This window comes from Carcharhinus amblyrhynchos, chromosome 1 (genome assembly GCF_965287045.1).
Source record: "Carcharhinus amblyrhynchos chromosome 1, sCarAmb.v2.hapA, whole genome shotgun sequence".
Taxonomy (NCBI): Eukaryota; Metazoa; Chordata; class Chondrichthyes; order Carcharhiniformes; family Carcharhinidae; genus Carcharhinus; species Carcharhinus amblyrhynchos.
In genome coordinates, this window is record NC_137324.1 from 165,393,224 (window position 1) to 165,411,169 (window position 17,946).

General features: G+C 42.5%; 2 protein-coding genes across 3 annotated transcripts in view; one reads left to right on the forward strand and one right to left on the reverse strand.

Moving 5' to 3' along the window:
- Window positions 1-2,479, forward strand: part of stx18 (syntaxin 18) — a 147,017-nt gene extending 144,538 nt beyond the window's left edge. The window contains exon 11 of the mRNA XM_080194928.1: window positions 1,323-2,479. Coding sequence (XP_080051054.1) covers window positions 1,323-1,418 — 96 coding nt within the window. The 3' untranslated portion in view covers window positions 1,419-2,479. The remainder of the gene's footprint in view (window positions 1-1,322) is intronic.
- Window positions 2,480-3,433: 954 nt separating this feature from the next.
- Window positions 3,434-17,946, reverse strand: part of LOC145347033 (neuronal vesicle trafficking-associated protein 1-like) — a 44,420-nt gene continuing 29,907 nt past the window's right edge. For both annotated transcript variants that reach the window (XM_080194940.1, XM_080194946.1), the window contains exons 4-5: window positions 12,432-12,542; window positions 3,434-5,478 (exon numbers count right to left, since the gene is read on the reverse strand). In XM_080194940.1, the coding sequence (XP_080051066.1) occupies window positions 5,275-5,478; window positions 12,432-12,542 (315 nt within the window). In that variant the 3' untranslated portion in view covers window positions 3,434-5,274. The remainder of the gene's footprint in view (window positions 5,479-12,431; window positions 12,543-17,946) is intronic.

Below are 17,946 nucleotides of genomic sequence, written 5' to 3' on the forward strand. Positions count from 1 at the left end.
TCCAGATCTTGTTTGTTGAATGAAGCTTGGGGCTCAAGCTGTTGCTTTTTTTTGCCTGGAATTTCCCCTTTACCCCCTGCCAGCACAATCACCCCAACTCCCTCCCGCCCCCCACCCCCAGCCCCCCCTACGGAGTCAGATTGTGACTTGCCTGCAGCTATGGAGTCTTCCCTTGCACAAGACTGTTCTCCTCCCAACAACATTGAGAACCTGGACCTCCCGTCCCCACACTTGCCTCACTGAGAATTCATTCTGTCACTGGTGAGGACAAGGAGAGAGAAAAGTTGCCTGCCTCATTCAGATCAGGAACGGGGCCTGGAGGTGATAACTGCCTTGTTCTCTCCTCCCTTTCTCTCGTAGGAAGCAGACTTCAGACCTGGACGCAAGGGTAAATTAAATGATTTGATTTCTCTGATCCTACAATGACGTAACACATTCCCCCGCCCTCCCCTCACTCACTGACTAGGAAGGAATGAGTGGCTGAAGGAGAAATGAGAAATTCACTATCCCCTCTGCCTCCCTTCTGGGGTGCCTTTGCTCTCCTGCCCCTACTCATCTTGTGATCTACCCCATCCTCCTCTCCTTGGCATTCCCCATCTCCCCTCATCCCTATGCCCTATAACAATTAATCTGTTTATCACTGCCTTAGACCCATTCCCTCCCACTGATAAAAATCAGGTGGAGTGGTGGAGAGTCTGCTGCTGACCTCCCTCAGTTCCATGTTTGGTTGGAAATTCTACCTACCCATTTGCTGCCTTTTTTCTCCATTATGCCCAATGCCCTTCTTCCATCTCACCCCATCTCTATTCTCATAATGCTTGATGAAAAAGCATTTGAATTGTAACAGAATGAATGAGTTGATCATAGAAACCCTACAGTGCAGAAGGAGGCCATTCAGTCTGCACTGACAACAATCCCACTCAGGCCCTATCCCCATTACCCCACATATTTGCCCCACTAATCACTCTAACCTATGCATCCTGGGACACTAAGGGGCAATTTAACATGGCCAATGCACCTAACCCGCACATTGAACTGTGGAAGGAAGCTGGAACACCCAGAGGAAACCCACACAGGCACAGAGAGAAGATGCAAACTCCGCACAGAGAGAAGATGCAAACTCCACACAGTGACCCAAACCGGGAACTCGAATCCAGGTCTCTGGAGCTGTGAGACAGTGCTAACCACTCTACCACTGTGCTGCCCTGTCCCTATGTTGGAACTTTCCTGCTGGAAATATTTATTGAAAATGGATTTGTCACATGTAAACGTTTAAAAAAAAATGTTGTTAATGTAATAATAAAATTTTATTTGTCCAACAGGCTATCAAAAATAATGCTGGATTTCGTGTATGGATCCTCTTCTTCCTGGTGATGTGTTCATTCTCTTTGCTTTTCTTGGATTGGTATGACAGCTAGCAGATGGAGATAGCCAAAGGTCTTCATTATGTTGCATTCAGTGTGACCCAACAGGACTTCATTGATGTTAATAACACACGACTTGTTCACAGGAGACCAGCTTGCTCATAAAAAGACATCTAAAATCAGGACGTACAATGTATCCAATGTCATACATGTGTATCTGCTCAGTTTAGCAAACACCTTGGTTGCGATCCGTTTTTAAAAAAATTTCTTTTACGTTAGAAAACTGGTGTATAAGGTTTATTTTTGTGCTCACTGGCAGCCGCATCAGATATAATCTGTACATCTAATAATGTTGATTTATAATTGTACAGTCTTGAAATGAACCTGTGGACAGGAAGCTCTCACTTTGCAATTTTCACCTTCACCTGTTCATTGCTAACATTGCAGTGCACAGTGCCATCAGCATGCAAACAGCTGGCTTATTCATTAAGCTAAGTGTATTTATCATTTGGAACTGTAAATAAAAGCATTGATCTGAGATTGCAAAAAAAAAACTTGTTCAGTAGCACTTAGTTTGAACAATAAGAAATATAGACCATGATCTAGCAGTCCCTTAAGCAGCAGGCTCAAATCCCGCAATGGCCAGCAAGGGTGTGAACCTGATTTCAAAATATTAATATATTTTAACATTATTAAAGTGCTTGATGCTTAGCTTCTAACCACAGCGTAACCTCTCTTCCCCTATTGCACACCTCCCATCCCCCCATTAGCAGCGCAACATCAGAAAGTGCAAATCACTACAGGTTTTCAAAGGCAACCAGCAGTTGTGATGACCACGTTAGGAGTGCTGAGGTGCCAGCTGGCCCCTGGGTTGAGGGACAAGGCTGGGTACTGCCTCCTGGCACTGTGAAGGAGGGTCTAGCAGGGGGAGGGTGGAGTACCCTTCTCCATTGGGGTGAGGGGAATTCCCTTTCTGAATGTAGGGAATGGGAGGGATGTTCCCATTGTCTGTTTTAGGAATGGGGGTCCCTATGTCTAAGGCAGGGGTCCTGATCCTCATGGAAGGAGGGAACCTAACGTCCATGGTGGGGAAAGTAGGGTCCAAATGTCAGAAGTGGGTGGGGGGGGGGGGGGGGGCTTATATTTAACTTTTAGATTGTAAATGGTGCCCTGATCTCAATCCCAGCACTGCAGGCACGTTTTTGCCCCAACCCCTCCAGCTGGCTGAGATCCTCGCCAGCACTTTGAGTGCTGTTAAATCGGGTGAGAAGCAGCAGCTCTGAAAGCCAGCGAGTTTCACACAGCCTCTCTCATCTGGTCCAACACTGTGAAATTTTGGGAGAATTGCACTCATAGATTTTTATCCCAAGTGTGAGAGAGTTGAAAACTCTAAATAATACCATATAAACCACAAAGACACTGTTTGATCTCTAGTCATTGATAAGTTAACCAGGCTCTGTCCAAAAATATTACCCTGAGTGGCCTTCTGGGAGGGGAGAGGTTAGTTTGGGTTCCTGCTCCTGTATCGTTTTGCTAGGTAGTGCATGAGCCCATGTCTGGTGAGCAGCAGATCATCTTAGTCATCATTGCCTTTATGGCCAATTAGTTGAGAAAGAACGAATGTTGGGATTGGTATCCTTGCACGACCATCACCTGAGAGCCCACATTACTTCCATTTCAATTGATTTGAATAATAATGAAAACCAGTGAGATCAGTGATGGTTGAGTGATGCATTTTTCTAAGTTACTGTATAGGTGGTGAAGGTGAAAACTGCTCCCAGTGGCTGTGGCAGAGGGAAAGTGAAAAGAAGAGAGTTACATTTAAATGATTCACAAGCAAATAGAAGCATTGGGTCTTTTAGAGAGAATGATCAAGATGGGCTAAATGACTTTCTTTATGCATATTGATCTTGCAATAATATATTCAGATCTCAACTTATTTTAATTCAATTGACAATTATTCTGTAGAATTGCATTACAGCCTACTGTGACTGTAAACTGAGGAAATGTTTTTACACTGGGACAACATTTTGCTCTTTTAGGGAAAAAAAACACACACAATCTAAGGATGTCATTGTTATCTGACTTTTATTTGTTTTAAATAGTGAATCGGTTATACCCTCATTGCTTCATTTTACATCCAATACAAGTATCATTTTTGCTTAGATGTATAAAACACATGAAGTTCTGTACAAACAGGACTTAAATAACACCATAAACACTAAATGACAAGTATGGCACACGTTTTACAAAGCATGATGTTTTGGCACTCATTTTAATTTGTTGCATCTCTATCTTTTTTCCTCCCTCCCTTTTCCTTTCCTGTCTTTTCCTCACTATCCAATGTGATGCTGTAGAAATCTGTCTCAAGTGTCCACATCTGGCTTTTTTGTCTTGTGATGTTGGCACCTCTTCGTACTAAGGGCAAGTTTAACCAAATTGGCTTTTATATAATCATTTAGAGTATTTGACCATTGACATTAACAAAATTAGGTGCTAATTTCCTCCTGAATTTGTTGAGGGTGGGGTTAAGAAGAGATGTCAAACCAAGGAAATATTATCCTGAAATATAGCCACCGTTTTGTGTGTGTAATTCAAATCATTAATTCTGAAAGATATGCACAAGTACAGCTGAAAAATAAACTTTTTTTAAAGAAAGATACCTGGAGTTGACTTTGTGGTTCATTCGTATCAGTAAAAGATCGCTTTTTAAAAGTTGAAACAATTCTCATACATTAAAAATGCTACATTTTGTCTGACAGAACAGGCCCCTGTTATTGTTCATGATGAAAGGAGTTCTAATGCTCGGATCTTGTCCTGGGGAAGGCAAAAGTAGTCCAAGCACCATTTAAATCCCAAGCAGTCAGGTCATATGCATGTTTCAAGAAGTCACTGCTTAGGGTGTCTCCTAGCATGGTGGGAACCAGTCTAAAACCATTTTATTTTTCTTAAGTACAAAAAAAAACGCATATTTTCTTAAATTTGTGACTGGCATAGAATATCCCACCATATCACAAGAAACGAGACAATATGATTGTTCCTTTGCAAAGTGATATTGTTGACTCAGGCTTCAGGGTATGGCCAGTGCCAAATTCTGGGGGAGCTCTGCCTGGCTGGCCATTGTCGAGCTGTGACAATGGTACCTCGTCCTCATTTAGCTTGGCATTGCTTACAACTAAAGGGTGGTGGAAGTGACTGATTATACAGGAGGCCAGAGTATATAACTCTATGGCCCAACTGCCAAATTTGCTATTCCATACATTGTGGATCCAGTTTCAGCTAAATGCAAACCTCGTATTAACACACTGCATCAGAGAGAATGGAGTATTTTATTGTAAATAGTTTCTTTAATAAAATCTCTCGCTGCTTTCATGTTCTAAAAACAATTCACATTATAGTTTATCACAGAACCAGAGTAATAGACTTCATTGTATTTGCTAATTTGAAAATACAAGAGAAATTTGCTAATCTAACATACCATATGATCAAGTAGCCATTACCCACCACATAGGATTTTTTTGGAGGTGACTTTGCCCCTTTTTTTAAAAAAGCATCATTAATGTTAAGGATGTTTTGTTGCATTTTTAGAAGATCTAGCCAGAGAATTGGTATGTGGAGCAGGTCTTTTCTACTTAATTACTTTCACATCCACAACCTGAGATTAATAAAAGTACTGCATTCCTAGCTGAATGTCCTAATAAAATGAGACAAGCATGCCATCTTGCAAAGAGTTTCATTAACACTTACAAATAACATGAACAGAATGAAGAGGAGTGGAAGAAAAACTGAGTTGGACCAAATTAACAAGTTCTCTTCCATCCTTCACTAATGTCAGTGCCTTGTACATTAAGCAGCTAATGTTGGTTCCTGTGGTAGTTTGAGCAAGGAACCTCTGGTCAGACCCGGTAACTTACTCGGCTACTTTGCTGGCACCTTCACTCTCCTTCTCCAACACTTTCTCTTCGGAGAGTGCGGCCAGCCAGGGCGATACTGAGCGTGAAATGGTCTGTTTAGCCAAGTTGTAGTGGTTGATGACGGTGTAAAATCTTCCCCGAGAAACAGAATCCTGCTCCGAGTAGTAGGTCTCCAAACCAGCTGGGATGCAGCGGTTATGCTGAAAAGGAAGAAAGCGAGAAATACAGACATCACATAACGTTTAATCCACAGGCTGGTATCAGTGGAAATGACCTGTAATGTAGGGAATCCATCAACTGGCATTCAGTGAATGCCCACAAACAGCAACACGATTACGATCGGCTAATTTGTTTTAGTGGTATTGGTTAGCAGCTGTTCAAATAATGCTCCGCTGTGAAGCCGGACAGTGTGTTGGATTAAGATTCTATCTGAAAGACAGCACCTCTAACAGTGCAGCACTCCTCTCAACAGTACAGTGATTATCAGCTACGTAATGCGCTCACTTCTGAGTGGGACAAGTCGAACTCAGCCACTGAGAACTACCCCTGTTTTCAGTTTTGAGGGCATGTGATCTGTTATTGGTCTTTTTTTTTAAGTTTCTCCAGGTTGCTATATGAATATGCCTAATGTTGCATTTTTGGTTATTTCTGATTTGCTACAAACCCGTGCAGTGAATTCATCCTCAGCGACTCCAACAGGTCCAGCTGTCTGCAACTAAAAAGTGCCTGAAAGGTAAGCGGCAGCAGTCAAAGATGGTGGAGCTGGGGGTTGGTGTCCATCTGACCCTTCTCTGAGGAACAGTAATAATGGAATCAATGTTTACTCTGATTCTCTCTTCACAGATTCTGCCAGACCTGCTGAGTTTTTATAGCAATTTTTACTTCAGAACTCCAGCATCACCGTAACCTGCTTTCATCTTAATTTTTGTTAGCCTTTCAGCTCCAGTGTCATCCTTATAAATTGGGGTGGCACAGTGGTTAGCACTGCTGCCTCACAGTGCCAGGGTGCTGGGTTCAATTCCAGCCTTGGGTCACTGTCTGTCTGGAGTTTATATGTTCTCCCCATATCTGTGTGGGTTTCCTCCGGATGCTCTGGTTTCTTCCCACAGTCTGAAGATGTGTGGGCTGGGTTGATTGGCTATGCTAAATGGACTCTACGGTGAGGGGTGTTATCAGGGTAAATATGTGGGGTTACAGGAGTAATGCCTGTGTAGTATTGTGGTCAGTGCAGGCTCGATGAGCCGAAGGGCCTCCTATACTCCTATACTTGATTCTATGAAACTGTTTCTACAGCCTTTCCAGTATTTCCATTTGGCCATCTGAACTGTACATAGTACTCCAAACATGATCGAATTGAGATTCCATACAAATTCACTACTTTGATTCTATATATCTGGCCATCAACTTTTTTTTAAATTTAAAATGGCTTTATTAACCTGAGTTGTTACTTCTAGAGATTTGTGTAATTGTGCTTCCAAATCTGTTTGTTCCTCTGCCCCATTTAGATTATAGAATCCCTACAAGTGCAGAAGGAAGCCATTTGGCCCATCAAGTCTGCACTGACCCCAAGCCCTATACCCATAACCCCACGTATTTATCCTGCTAATCCCTTGATACTAGGGTCAATTTAGCATAGCCATTCAACATAACCTGCACAACTTTGGGAGGAAACTACAGCACCCAGAGGAAACCCAGGCAGACACAGGGAGAACATGAAAACTTCATACAGTGACCCACGGCTGGAATTGAACCCTGGTCCCTGGCGTTGAGGTAGCTAACCACTGTGCCACCCCAAATGAAAAAGGTTGAAATTAATTCTTAATTTCCTAATATGTGACCACCTTATTTTTCTTGTTAGGTAATGTGCGGGGTAAAACGCAGGGGAATGACATTAAGTCATGATGCTCATGTGGAGAGCTAGCCCAGACACAATGGGTTGAATGGCCTCCTTCTGTGCTGAAGCAATTCTGTGATTCTTATTAAAATGGTTCCACTCACTTTGCAATTCAATTTTGCGCAATAATGCAACAATGCAAATTAGTGCCTTGGCAAAAGATGTGTAGTTTGTAGATAGTTTTAATTAGTTAATTTTATAAAATGAAGGGGGGGGTGGGGGTTGCGATTACAGATTGGAGTCTGCTTTTGTAGCAAGAATCCAATGTCAGTCTGACCCTTGGGTTGGCTGCTCTTGCTTTCTCGTGCTAATGTATAGACCAGTGTCACAAAACTGAGTGGATTATGGCTGAGTCTTGCAGCAATTTGAAACATCTTTTTTTTGGCAGCAAGTGAATTTAGAAAATCACAGCACATTTTACAATAGCGAATTGGCTGACTCATGAAATGTGGCAAGCCTAATGAGATGGTTGTGATGGTGACTCAATTGCTGGGTGTACTTTTAATGACACATAAATGTAATGAAAATGTGGATGTTGTTCATTAAGTGCACCGAGGCAGTAAAAATGCATTTCACTAAGAATAATAATTGTGAATAAGAATCACTGCTATAACAGTTTTTAAAAATATAGTGTAACCACACTGCGCATCATTCCAGGGCCACCAAATATTGAAACTCTCTCATCCCCCACATAGCACTGACCAAATGGAAATATGATTATACGCCTAATCTTCCATGTGGAGTCTTATTATTTCCATGCCATGCTTCCAAACACCAGATACACAAAATAAGAGCAGAACTCGTGTCTGAAAGGGATTCCTCCAGGTGCTCCAATTTCCTCCCACAAGTCTAAAGCACAGGTTAGGTTGATTGCCATGGTAAATTGAGCCTGGTGTCGGGGGAATAGTAGGGTAAATCCGTGGGGTTACGGGAAAAGGATCTGAGTGGGATTGTGGTCGGTACAGACTCAATGGGCCAAATGGCCTCCTTCTGTACTGTAAGGATTCTATGATTCTAACTAGGACATTTGGCCTTTTGAGCCAGCTCCACCACTCAATAAGATCTTGGCTGATTTGTTTTTGTTCCTAATTCCACATTCCCCTCTACCCTCAATAACCTTTGCTTCCCTTGCCTAACAAGAATATAATTCTGCCTTAAAAATATTCAGTGACTCCTGCCACCACTGCCTTCCAAGGCACAGAGTTCCAAAGTCAGGCAATCTTCAGAGAGAAAGAAAAATCTCCTCATCTCTGACCTAAAAAGGAGACCCCTAATTTTAAACCCATTCCCCCATTTCTGCATCTATCCACAAAGGAAGCATCCTTTCCATGTCCACCTTGTCAATACTGCTCAGGATTTTATATACTTCAGTCAAGTCACTCCGCACTCTTCTGAACTCAATTGGAAACAAGCTCAGGCTGACCAATCTTTCCTCTCAGGACAACCCACTCACTCTAAGTATCAATCTGGTCAACTGTCTCTATTGCATTTTTTCCTCCATTAAATAACCCTTCTCAAAAAAATTACCACTTGTACCAAGAACTATCTTTTGATCTTTTCACATACAGATAACGTTAATTATGATTCAAGAGATCTTGCATGTCTCATTAGGGAATTCCAAAGAAATTTCTTTAGAATCATAGAATCCCTACAATGCAGAAGGAGGCCTTTTGGCCCATCCAATCTGCACCAACTCTTCAACAGAACATCCTACCTAGGCTCTATCCCTATAACTCCACATACATACCCTGCTAATCCCCCTAACCCACACATTCTGAGACACTAAAGGACAATTTAGCACAGCCAATTGCCTAACCTGCACATCTTTGGAGTGTGGGAGGAAACCGGTGCACCTGGAGGAAACCCACACAGAGACCTGAGGCTAGAATTGAACTCAGGACCCTTACACCGAGAGACAGCAGTGCTAACCACTGTGCTACCAACTTTATACAGAGTGGTTAGAATGTGAAACTCACCACCACATGGAGTGACTGAAGCGAATAGCATTAGGTGCACTTAAGGGAGAAAGGAATAGAAGCACCTATTACTTCTACTGGAATTTGATGGAGTTAGATGAAGAGGGGTGGAGTGAAGCCATATGGGAGTATAAACACTGCATCAATCTGTTGGGCCAAATGACTTGTTTAGCTGAAGCCTGGTTTGCTAACGACCTTAGAAATTGGTCCATACTCTCCTTAATCTTGGTGGGTATAGCTCTAGACTTTCAAAAGATGACACCTGCACACTTCCTTTTGGTCAGCACATTTGTTTACATTAACTAGTAAAAATGTTACTTGTCTAATGGAGACACCAGTTATGGAATAAGAATAGTCTGATGTTATATAGCATAGTTTGGTCTATGATGCGTATCTATTTAAGTTTAAAAGTTTATTTATTGGTGTCTCAAGGTTTACATTAGCACTGCAATGAAGTTACTGTGAAAATCCCCCAGTTGCCAAACTCTTGCTGCATTTGTCTGCAAAATACTGATTCTATATGATTCATTGAGCGGGAAGTATTTTGGGATGTCTTGAAGATGTTTATTTACTTTATTTTTCATTATTGTTACAAATAGGCTTACATTAACACTACAATGAAATTAGTGTGAAAATCCCCTAGTCGCCTGTTCGAGTACTCCGAGGGAGAATTTAGCATGGGCAATGTACCTAACCAGCACATCTTTCAGACTATGGGAGGAAACCGGAGCACCTGGAGAAAACCCACGCAGACACGGGGAGAACGTGCATACTCCGCACACAGTAACCCAAGCCAGAAATTTAATTCGGGGGCCCTGGAACTGTGAGGCAGCAGTGCTAAACACTTGTGCTGCAGCTCATACCAGCAAAACAGCTGTTCCTAGGTACAGACCAGTTGGTTTTGGAGGTCAGAGCAATGCGATGGATCGTACTGGAATTCAGGATATACAGAGCAAACGTCAATCCTAATTTGATACCCAATGCCTGCCAGGAAGTTTAAGCTTAGTCATACTGGAGCATCCACGTAAACGTTGCAACAGCAACATTATCCAACCCAGTGAACTGAACTCAACTTGAAACTAAGCAAGCTGTTGAGTGCATCATTTCAGTAAAATGCAGATAACACATGGTAAAAATTCAGCTCAAATACAACACCCTTAGATAAAGAGGGGCAAGGCTTGCTTTATATGCTTAGGGTTTTACTCAGAGCTACTTTAAACATATGGGGTTAAGATTGCCATTTAGCTGATGATTTTGAAAGATATAAATGGGCTGACTTCATCCAAAGCCTATTTAAAATTAATAGAAAGGGAAAAAAAAACACAGAATCACTGAAGCAGACCATCTGTATGTTAAATCCAACAATCACAGTCCTTTCCAATAATCCTTTGGTTGCTTGTGGAGGTCAACAATTCAAAGAAAGAGAAGAATAAAATGAGACACTAGCCAGAGGCACTGTCACTCAGATGAAATGTTAAACCAAAACCCTGTCTGTTCAGCTGAGTATAAAACATCCCATGTCACTATTTGAAGAGGAGCTCAGGTGTGTTCTGGTCAATGTTTCTTCCTCAACCAATGTGTCACCAGAACAGATTCACAGAATCCCTACAGTGCCTTAGGAGGCCATTTGGCCCATTAAGTCTGCACCAATTACAATCCTACCCAGGCCCTATCCCGTAGTAACCCCACATATTTACCCTGCTAATCCCCCTGACACTAGAGTCAATTTAGCATGGCCAATTCACCTAACCCACACATCTCTGGACTGTGGGGAAAGAAACCAGAGCACCTGGAGGAAATCCATGCAGACATGGGTAAAACGTGCAAACTCCACACAGACAGTGACCCAAATCAGAAATGGATCCTGGGTCCCTGGCACTGAGGCAACAATGCTAACTACTATGCCACCATACCACCCTGAAAGGTGCATGTTCTTTCCTTCTTCCCAGTCATTTTGAAAACAGGCAATGCAGCAAGAGCGCAAAAGGCTACTGAACAACAATGTTCTCCAGCTTGTGCTCAAATCTCCCTAAATATGGGAAGGCTGAAAACCATTTAATTATTGGAGCTCTTTAAAGCAATGTCACACACTCGGACCAAGAAAAGAAACAACATACCCTTCAACACTGACAAGTATAGTACAAGCAAGAGCTCAAGACAGGCAACATTCAAATATCTTTTCAAGTCTATAATTCAAAATAATTATGTTTCCAAATTTGACTTCTAGCTTGTGCTATACCTGTTGACCTCAACATGGATGATGGAAGGCACAGTGGAAAATACCTCAATATTTCTGGATTAAGATAAGGGAAAATCACCCAGGGTTCGCTCCTGACTACTATCATCGAACAGACTTAATATATACTTGCGGGAGAAAACAGCAGCCGAAATTCTCTCACCTTGCCAGTCACGAGAATTGTAGCAGGCAAGACAGAAAATTCAGTGGTCCATTCAAAGATCGAGCGGGAATTTTGAGGCACGTGAGGCTGGAGAATCTCGCCAAGGATTACTTTACATGCCCCTGCCTCTCCCAATTTGCAAACCTGCTGACCCACACTTCAATAATGAACATTTAAGTGAGATACTGGGAGATCACTGGCACCCTTGAGACCATATTCCATCAATTAGTTCATTTTACAAAGGGAGGAGAGATAATTACTGAGGAAATGACAAACATCACTATTGCTTGTCATGTACACTACCAATTATTCAGCACGTTTAACATAAATCCTCCTTCACAGGAGTGTTAGCATTACACTGAGGCACATAAGATGATGTTAGGGCAGGCAGCTGAAAGCTTGGTGATAGAGATAGGCTTTATGAAGCATCTAGGTGAAATTTAGGGAGGGATTTCAGAACTTAGGGTCTGAGCAACCAAAGGCATAGCTGGCAGTGATGCAAAAGAAATTGGAGATGTACAAAAGGCCAGAATTGGTGGAACACTGAGTTATCAAAAGGGTAGTGAGGCTGGGTGAGGTTACAAAGATAGGGCAAGATGAGGCCCTGGAGGAACTGGAAGATAGCTGTAGGAATTTTAAAACTGAGATGTTGCTGGACTTGTGGCCAAAGTAAGTCTGAGAGCACATGGGTAAATGGGACTTGGTGCATGATAATGGTATGCTTTGTCTGTATAGCGCACAAGAAACAATACTTTTCAGTATATACTAATACTTGTGATAATAAATCCAATTAAATGCAGCACATGTTCAAATTCACACTGATGATGGTACTATCAGTGGGCTTTTACAGAACATTTGTATTTGTCAAAAAGGGAAGTTCTCACCTTGAACACAAATCCATCTGGGCAGCTGTGCTCATACTTGTAAGCTTTATACACCACCAGGAACACTATGCAGGTAAGAAATGCCAGTGCAAAGAGAATGAGAACTGTGACCTGCAAAAGAAGAAAAAGGCAGTGTTATTTTTAAGGGAATTACATGCCGTCCAAAATTTACCTCAGGGAAATTATACTTTTATTACTTATAACATAGCAGCATTGTTTATCTCTTCCTTACAAGCTTTTATTGAAAAGGATAAAAATGTAATTGTTGGCTGATCTGTTCAGTGTGGGATTGTAAAGAAGAGTATTAGGAAAATTACAGATCTGAAAGGGTTAATAATCACATTAGCTGCTATGAGAGAAACCAGCGGTATTTATAAAAGTCGACCCAGATAAATGTCAAGCCTTTAGTCTGAGAGAATTCATTACATCAGACACCTGGACATGACTGGTGAGATTAATATCCATAGATACAAGCTGGGACATCAATAATAATTTGTAACAATAATGAATTAAGACAACTAGCGTGATTAAGTCTTCACACTGATAGAATAGTTTAATAAAGCAAGCACATGATAGTAATGATTGTATTGGTGGTGTTTTAACATTTGTATCTTATGCATGATGTAATCTCAATCAATAGTTGTGGGTGGATAGATATAGCTCCTATACCTTGACAGGTGTATGTTAATTACTTGTAATCAAATCTGAAACTATACCTGCTTGTGTATTCCTGAATTCTGTACTCTGACTATCCACAGATGACCTTCCAGAGTCCTACAGCTATAGAGTGAACCCATCATTGTGAAACTCTGACTTTGTCTGGGTACTTGAAAGGAACAAAGTAGTAAATATACTAACAGGCAGAAATTCAAATAAAGCCTTGTAATATTGTCATTCTCATCACATCATCATTATCCAGATGCTACAGTGGGTCATGAACCGATATCGGTTGACTTTGAGTTTCACAAGGGCTCCCTGAAAGACTACATGGCAATCTAGCCAATACAGTCCACAGTTCCTTTCTGGTGTAGGCTGAGCATGCTGCAAGCCATATTAGACTCTCTAGTTTTTCTTCAACCTGAATAAAACAGTGCTTTGAAAATAGCTATTTTGAGCAACATGAAGCCTTGAACAAACCTGCACTGACTGAAGCTCATGAGGTGTAAATTATGACTGAAATGAGAAGGCAATGTAGAGCATCAAGTGACCACAAATTAATACAAATAGTCAATTTTTGTAACTCCAAAGCATTTTTGCAACTGCAAAGCATTACCTTTCCACGTTTCATACGAGGGTAAACTGACTAAGAAATCTAGATATAGGGACAGTCTATGGCCAGAATTCTCCAGCCGTTCACCACCACCACCCCACCCATCCCACCTCCCTCAATGTCAGTGAGAATGCAGAATTTGGCGCTCAGCCAAATCTCTGTTCAATGCAGCATGAATCCAAGCTACGGGCAAGGTCAGAGAATCCCGGCCAAATAAAAGTGTGATCTGTATTTGCACAGGTCACTCAACAATTTGTGCATCAATCCCTAAGGGATCACATAGTTAATAAATATATCTTACTAGTGAGATTTTGTTAAGTATGAATAGATTCTGCAAAATAAGACATTAAACTACGGCAAAGAATAGTGCACAGTACAAAATGCACAACACATTAATGCAAGGAATGTTTGTCTGGAGCTATGCGTGACAACGTTCCGATGAGACAAGGGGGTTTTGGTAGGTCGCGGGAACCGTGGTGCACGAAGGCTGTGTTGAACCTAGTCAGGAGGAAAGGGAAGGTGTACAAAAGGTTCAGGGAACTAGGAGAGGTTAAGGATCTTGAGGAGTATAAGGACTGTAGAAAGGAGCTTAAAAGGGAAATTAGGAGAGCCAGAAGGGGTCATGAGAAGACCTTGGCGGGTAAGATTAAGGAGAATCCCAAGGCCTTTTATAAACATGTGAAAGGTAAAAGGATGAGAAGAGAAGGGATAGGACCTATAAAAGGTGAAGGGGATAAGGTCTGTGTGGAACCAGAAGAAATGGCAGAGGTGCTTAATGAGTACTTTGCCTCAGTATTCACAGTGGAAGCTGATCTGGGAGATTTTGCTACGGATTTGCAGCAGATGGAAAAGATTGAGTTTGTGGATATTAAGGTGGAGGATGTGTTAGAACTTTTGAATTCTATCAAGATTGATAAGTCGCCGGGACCAGATGGGATATACCCCAGGATACTGTGGGAGGCGAGGGAAGTGATTGCAGAGCCCCTGGCGATGATCTTTGCGTCATCAATGGAGACGGGAGAGGTTCCAGAAGATTGGAGGATTGCGGATGTAGTCCCTATTTTCAAGAAAGGGAACAGAGATAGCCTGGGAAATTACCGACCGGTGAGTCTGACCTCAGTGGTTGGTAAGCTGATGGAAAGGCTTCTGAGGGACAAGATTTACGACCATTTGGAGAGGTTTGACATGATCAGGAATAGTCAGCATGGATTTGTCAAGGGCAGGTCGTGCCTTACGAGCCTAGTTGAGTTCTTCGATAATGTGACTGAACACATTGACGAAGGAAGTGCCGTGGACGTGGTGTACATGGACTTCAGCAAGGCGTTTGATAAGGTCCCCCATGCAAGACTTCTTGAGAAGGTGAGAGGGCATGGGATCCAAGGGCCTTTGGCCTTGTGGATCAAGAACTGGCTTGCCTGCAGAAGGCAGAGAGTGGTTGTGGATGGGTCTTTTTCTGAATGGAGGTCAGTCACCAGTGGAGTGCCCCAGGGATCTGTTCTAGGACCCTTGCTGTTTGTCATTTTCATAAATGACCTGGATGAGGAAGTGGAAGGATGGGTAAGTAAATTCGCTGATGACACGAAGGTCGGTGGTGTTGTGGATGGTCTGGAAGGATGGCAAAAGTTGCAGCAGGACATAAATAGGATGCAGGACTGGGCGGAGAAGTGGCAGATGGACTTCAACGCGGATAAATGCGTAGTCGTCCATTTTGGCAGAACCAACGGGATGAACGAGTACACTATCAAGGGCAGGAGTCTTGGTAGTGTTGAGGAGCAGAAGGATCTTGGGGTCCGGGTCCACAGGACTCTTAAATCGGCCTCGCAGGTGGAAGAGGTGGTCAAGAAGGCGTATGGTGTACTGGCCTTCATTAATCGAGGGATTGAGTTTAGGAGTCGGGAGGTAATGCTGCAACTTTATAAGACCCTGGTCAGGCCTCATTTGGAGTACTGTGCGCAGTTCTGGTCACCTCACTATAGGAAAGACGTAGAAGCTATTGAAAGGGTACAGAGGAGATTTACAAGGATGTTGCCTGGACTGGGAGGCATGCCTTATGAAGTTAGGTTGAGGGAACTGGGTCTCTTTTCCCTGGAGAGACGTAGGTTGAGAGGTGACCTGATAGAGGTTTATAAAATGTTGAGAGGAATAGATAGGGTGGATTCTCAGAGGCTATTTCCCCGGGTTGAAATGGTCGCTACGAGAGGACACAGATTTAAGGTGCGGGGAGGAAAGTACAGAAGTGATGTTAGGGGTAAGTTTTTCACTGAGGGTGGTGAGTGAATGGAATCGGCTGCCATCAGTGGTGGTGGAGGCGAACTCGCTGGGGTCTTTTAAAAGACTTCTGGATGAGTATATGGGGTTTTATGGGATTGGGGGTTATAGATAGGTGTTGATGTGATCGGCGCAACTCGTGGGCCGAAGGGCCTGTTTGTGCTGTAGTGTTCTATGTTCTATGCAAACAAACACATACAATTCAATTCTGGTGTTAGAAAATGAATGAAATGATCATTCTAGTGTTTTTTATTTCAGCTGAACAAGAACAGACTGCAGCAGCTTTTCAATTCATAATTTAAGGGTGATTACTCCACTGGATCATTATAAATTTGTGGATTATGCCAATTTTTTTATTGGTGATCTTAATTAGCAATGACTCACTTAAAAACAGAACCATCAATCAAAGTGGTTTAAAGCTGTGCAGAGTGACTGTTCAGATCTTAGCTAGAAATTGAATATGCCAGGGTAGAAATTGGTCTTGGGGCCATAAATTCAGCGATATGTGAGCAAAGTGCACCTTGCCCAAGAAGCTCAAGGATCTGGAAATTGTTCCTGGAGCCTCATCAACATTCTTGGGACAAGATACTAATGCAAAGCTGGTCAACTAAAGGTTCACTAATGCCCTGGAGGGAAGGAAATCAACCATCCTTACCTGGTCTGGTCTACATGTGACTTCACAGCAATGTGGTTGACTCTCAAATGCCTTCTGAAATGGGGAATTAGGGATGATGTGGGTATGCCGGCGTTGGACTGGCGTAAACACAGTAAAAAGTCTGACAACACCAGGTTTTAGTCCAACCTATTTATTTGATAATATACTCACTAGCCTTCGGGGTTACCCCCTTCGTCAGGTGAATGGAGAGTTCTGGCCTCAGACAGAGCATATAAAGCACAGACAGTTTAGAGATTACTGATTAAAATGCGAATCCTTACACCTAACCTGCTGTTCAAGACCTGAAGTGGCTGATAATGTGAGTGGAAGGAGCACTGATCACAGTTTAAAGAGATGTGTATTGTCTCCAGACAGTACAGTAAGTGAGGTTTTGCAAACCCAGGCAAGTCATGGGGGTTACAGATTGTGCGACATGAACCCATCTGTAACCCCCATGACTTGCCTGGGTTTGCAAAACCTCACTTACTGTACTGTCTGGAGACAATACACATCTCTTTAAACTGTGATCAGTGCTCCTTCCACTCACGTTATCAGCCACTTCAGGTCTTGAACAGCAGGTTAGGTGTAAGGATTCGCATTTTAATCAGTAATCTCTAAACTGTCTGTGCTTTATATGCTCTGTCTGAGGCCAGAACTCTCCATTCACCTGACGAAGGGGGTAACCCCGAAAGCTAGTGAGTATATCATCAAATAAATAGGTTGGACTAAAACCTGGTGTTGTCAGACTTTTTACTGAATTAGGGATGGACAGCAATACTGGCATTGTCAGCAAATGCCCACATCCCATGAAAGAATTAAAAATAAAAACTTTGAATTTCAGGCCTATCTGACTTGAAGTTCTGTGGGGTTGCTGACGCAGGTGATGATGTGCCATCCAATTTTAACATCAGGCCATTGCTGGAGAAAATGAGAAATAGTAAGTGACCAAGCAGAGATTCTTGGGCGATCTCCATAGGGAACAGTGCAGCAGTGGAAAGAGAAGTCTTTGCAGGAGATTCTCTGGTTATAATTGGATAGACAGCAATGGAACCAGTATGAGAGAAGACAGAAATTGTTGCATAATTTGCTGAAAATGTCTGGTAGACTCTGAGACATGGGTGGGATTTTCTGGCCATGCTCACTTCAAAACCGGAAACCCAAACTGCCTGAGGTCAACAGACCTTTCCATGGTCCACCCCTCGCCCGCTATGATTCCCGTGACGGGCGGAATGGGAAAATTCGCCCCCATATGCTTGGCCTCAATTTCAACAGAGAATACATGAGGTACAAGAACGGCCAGGACCAGAAGGAGATATGCATCA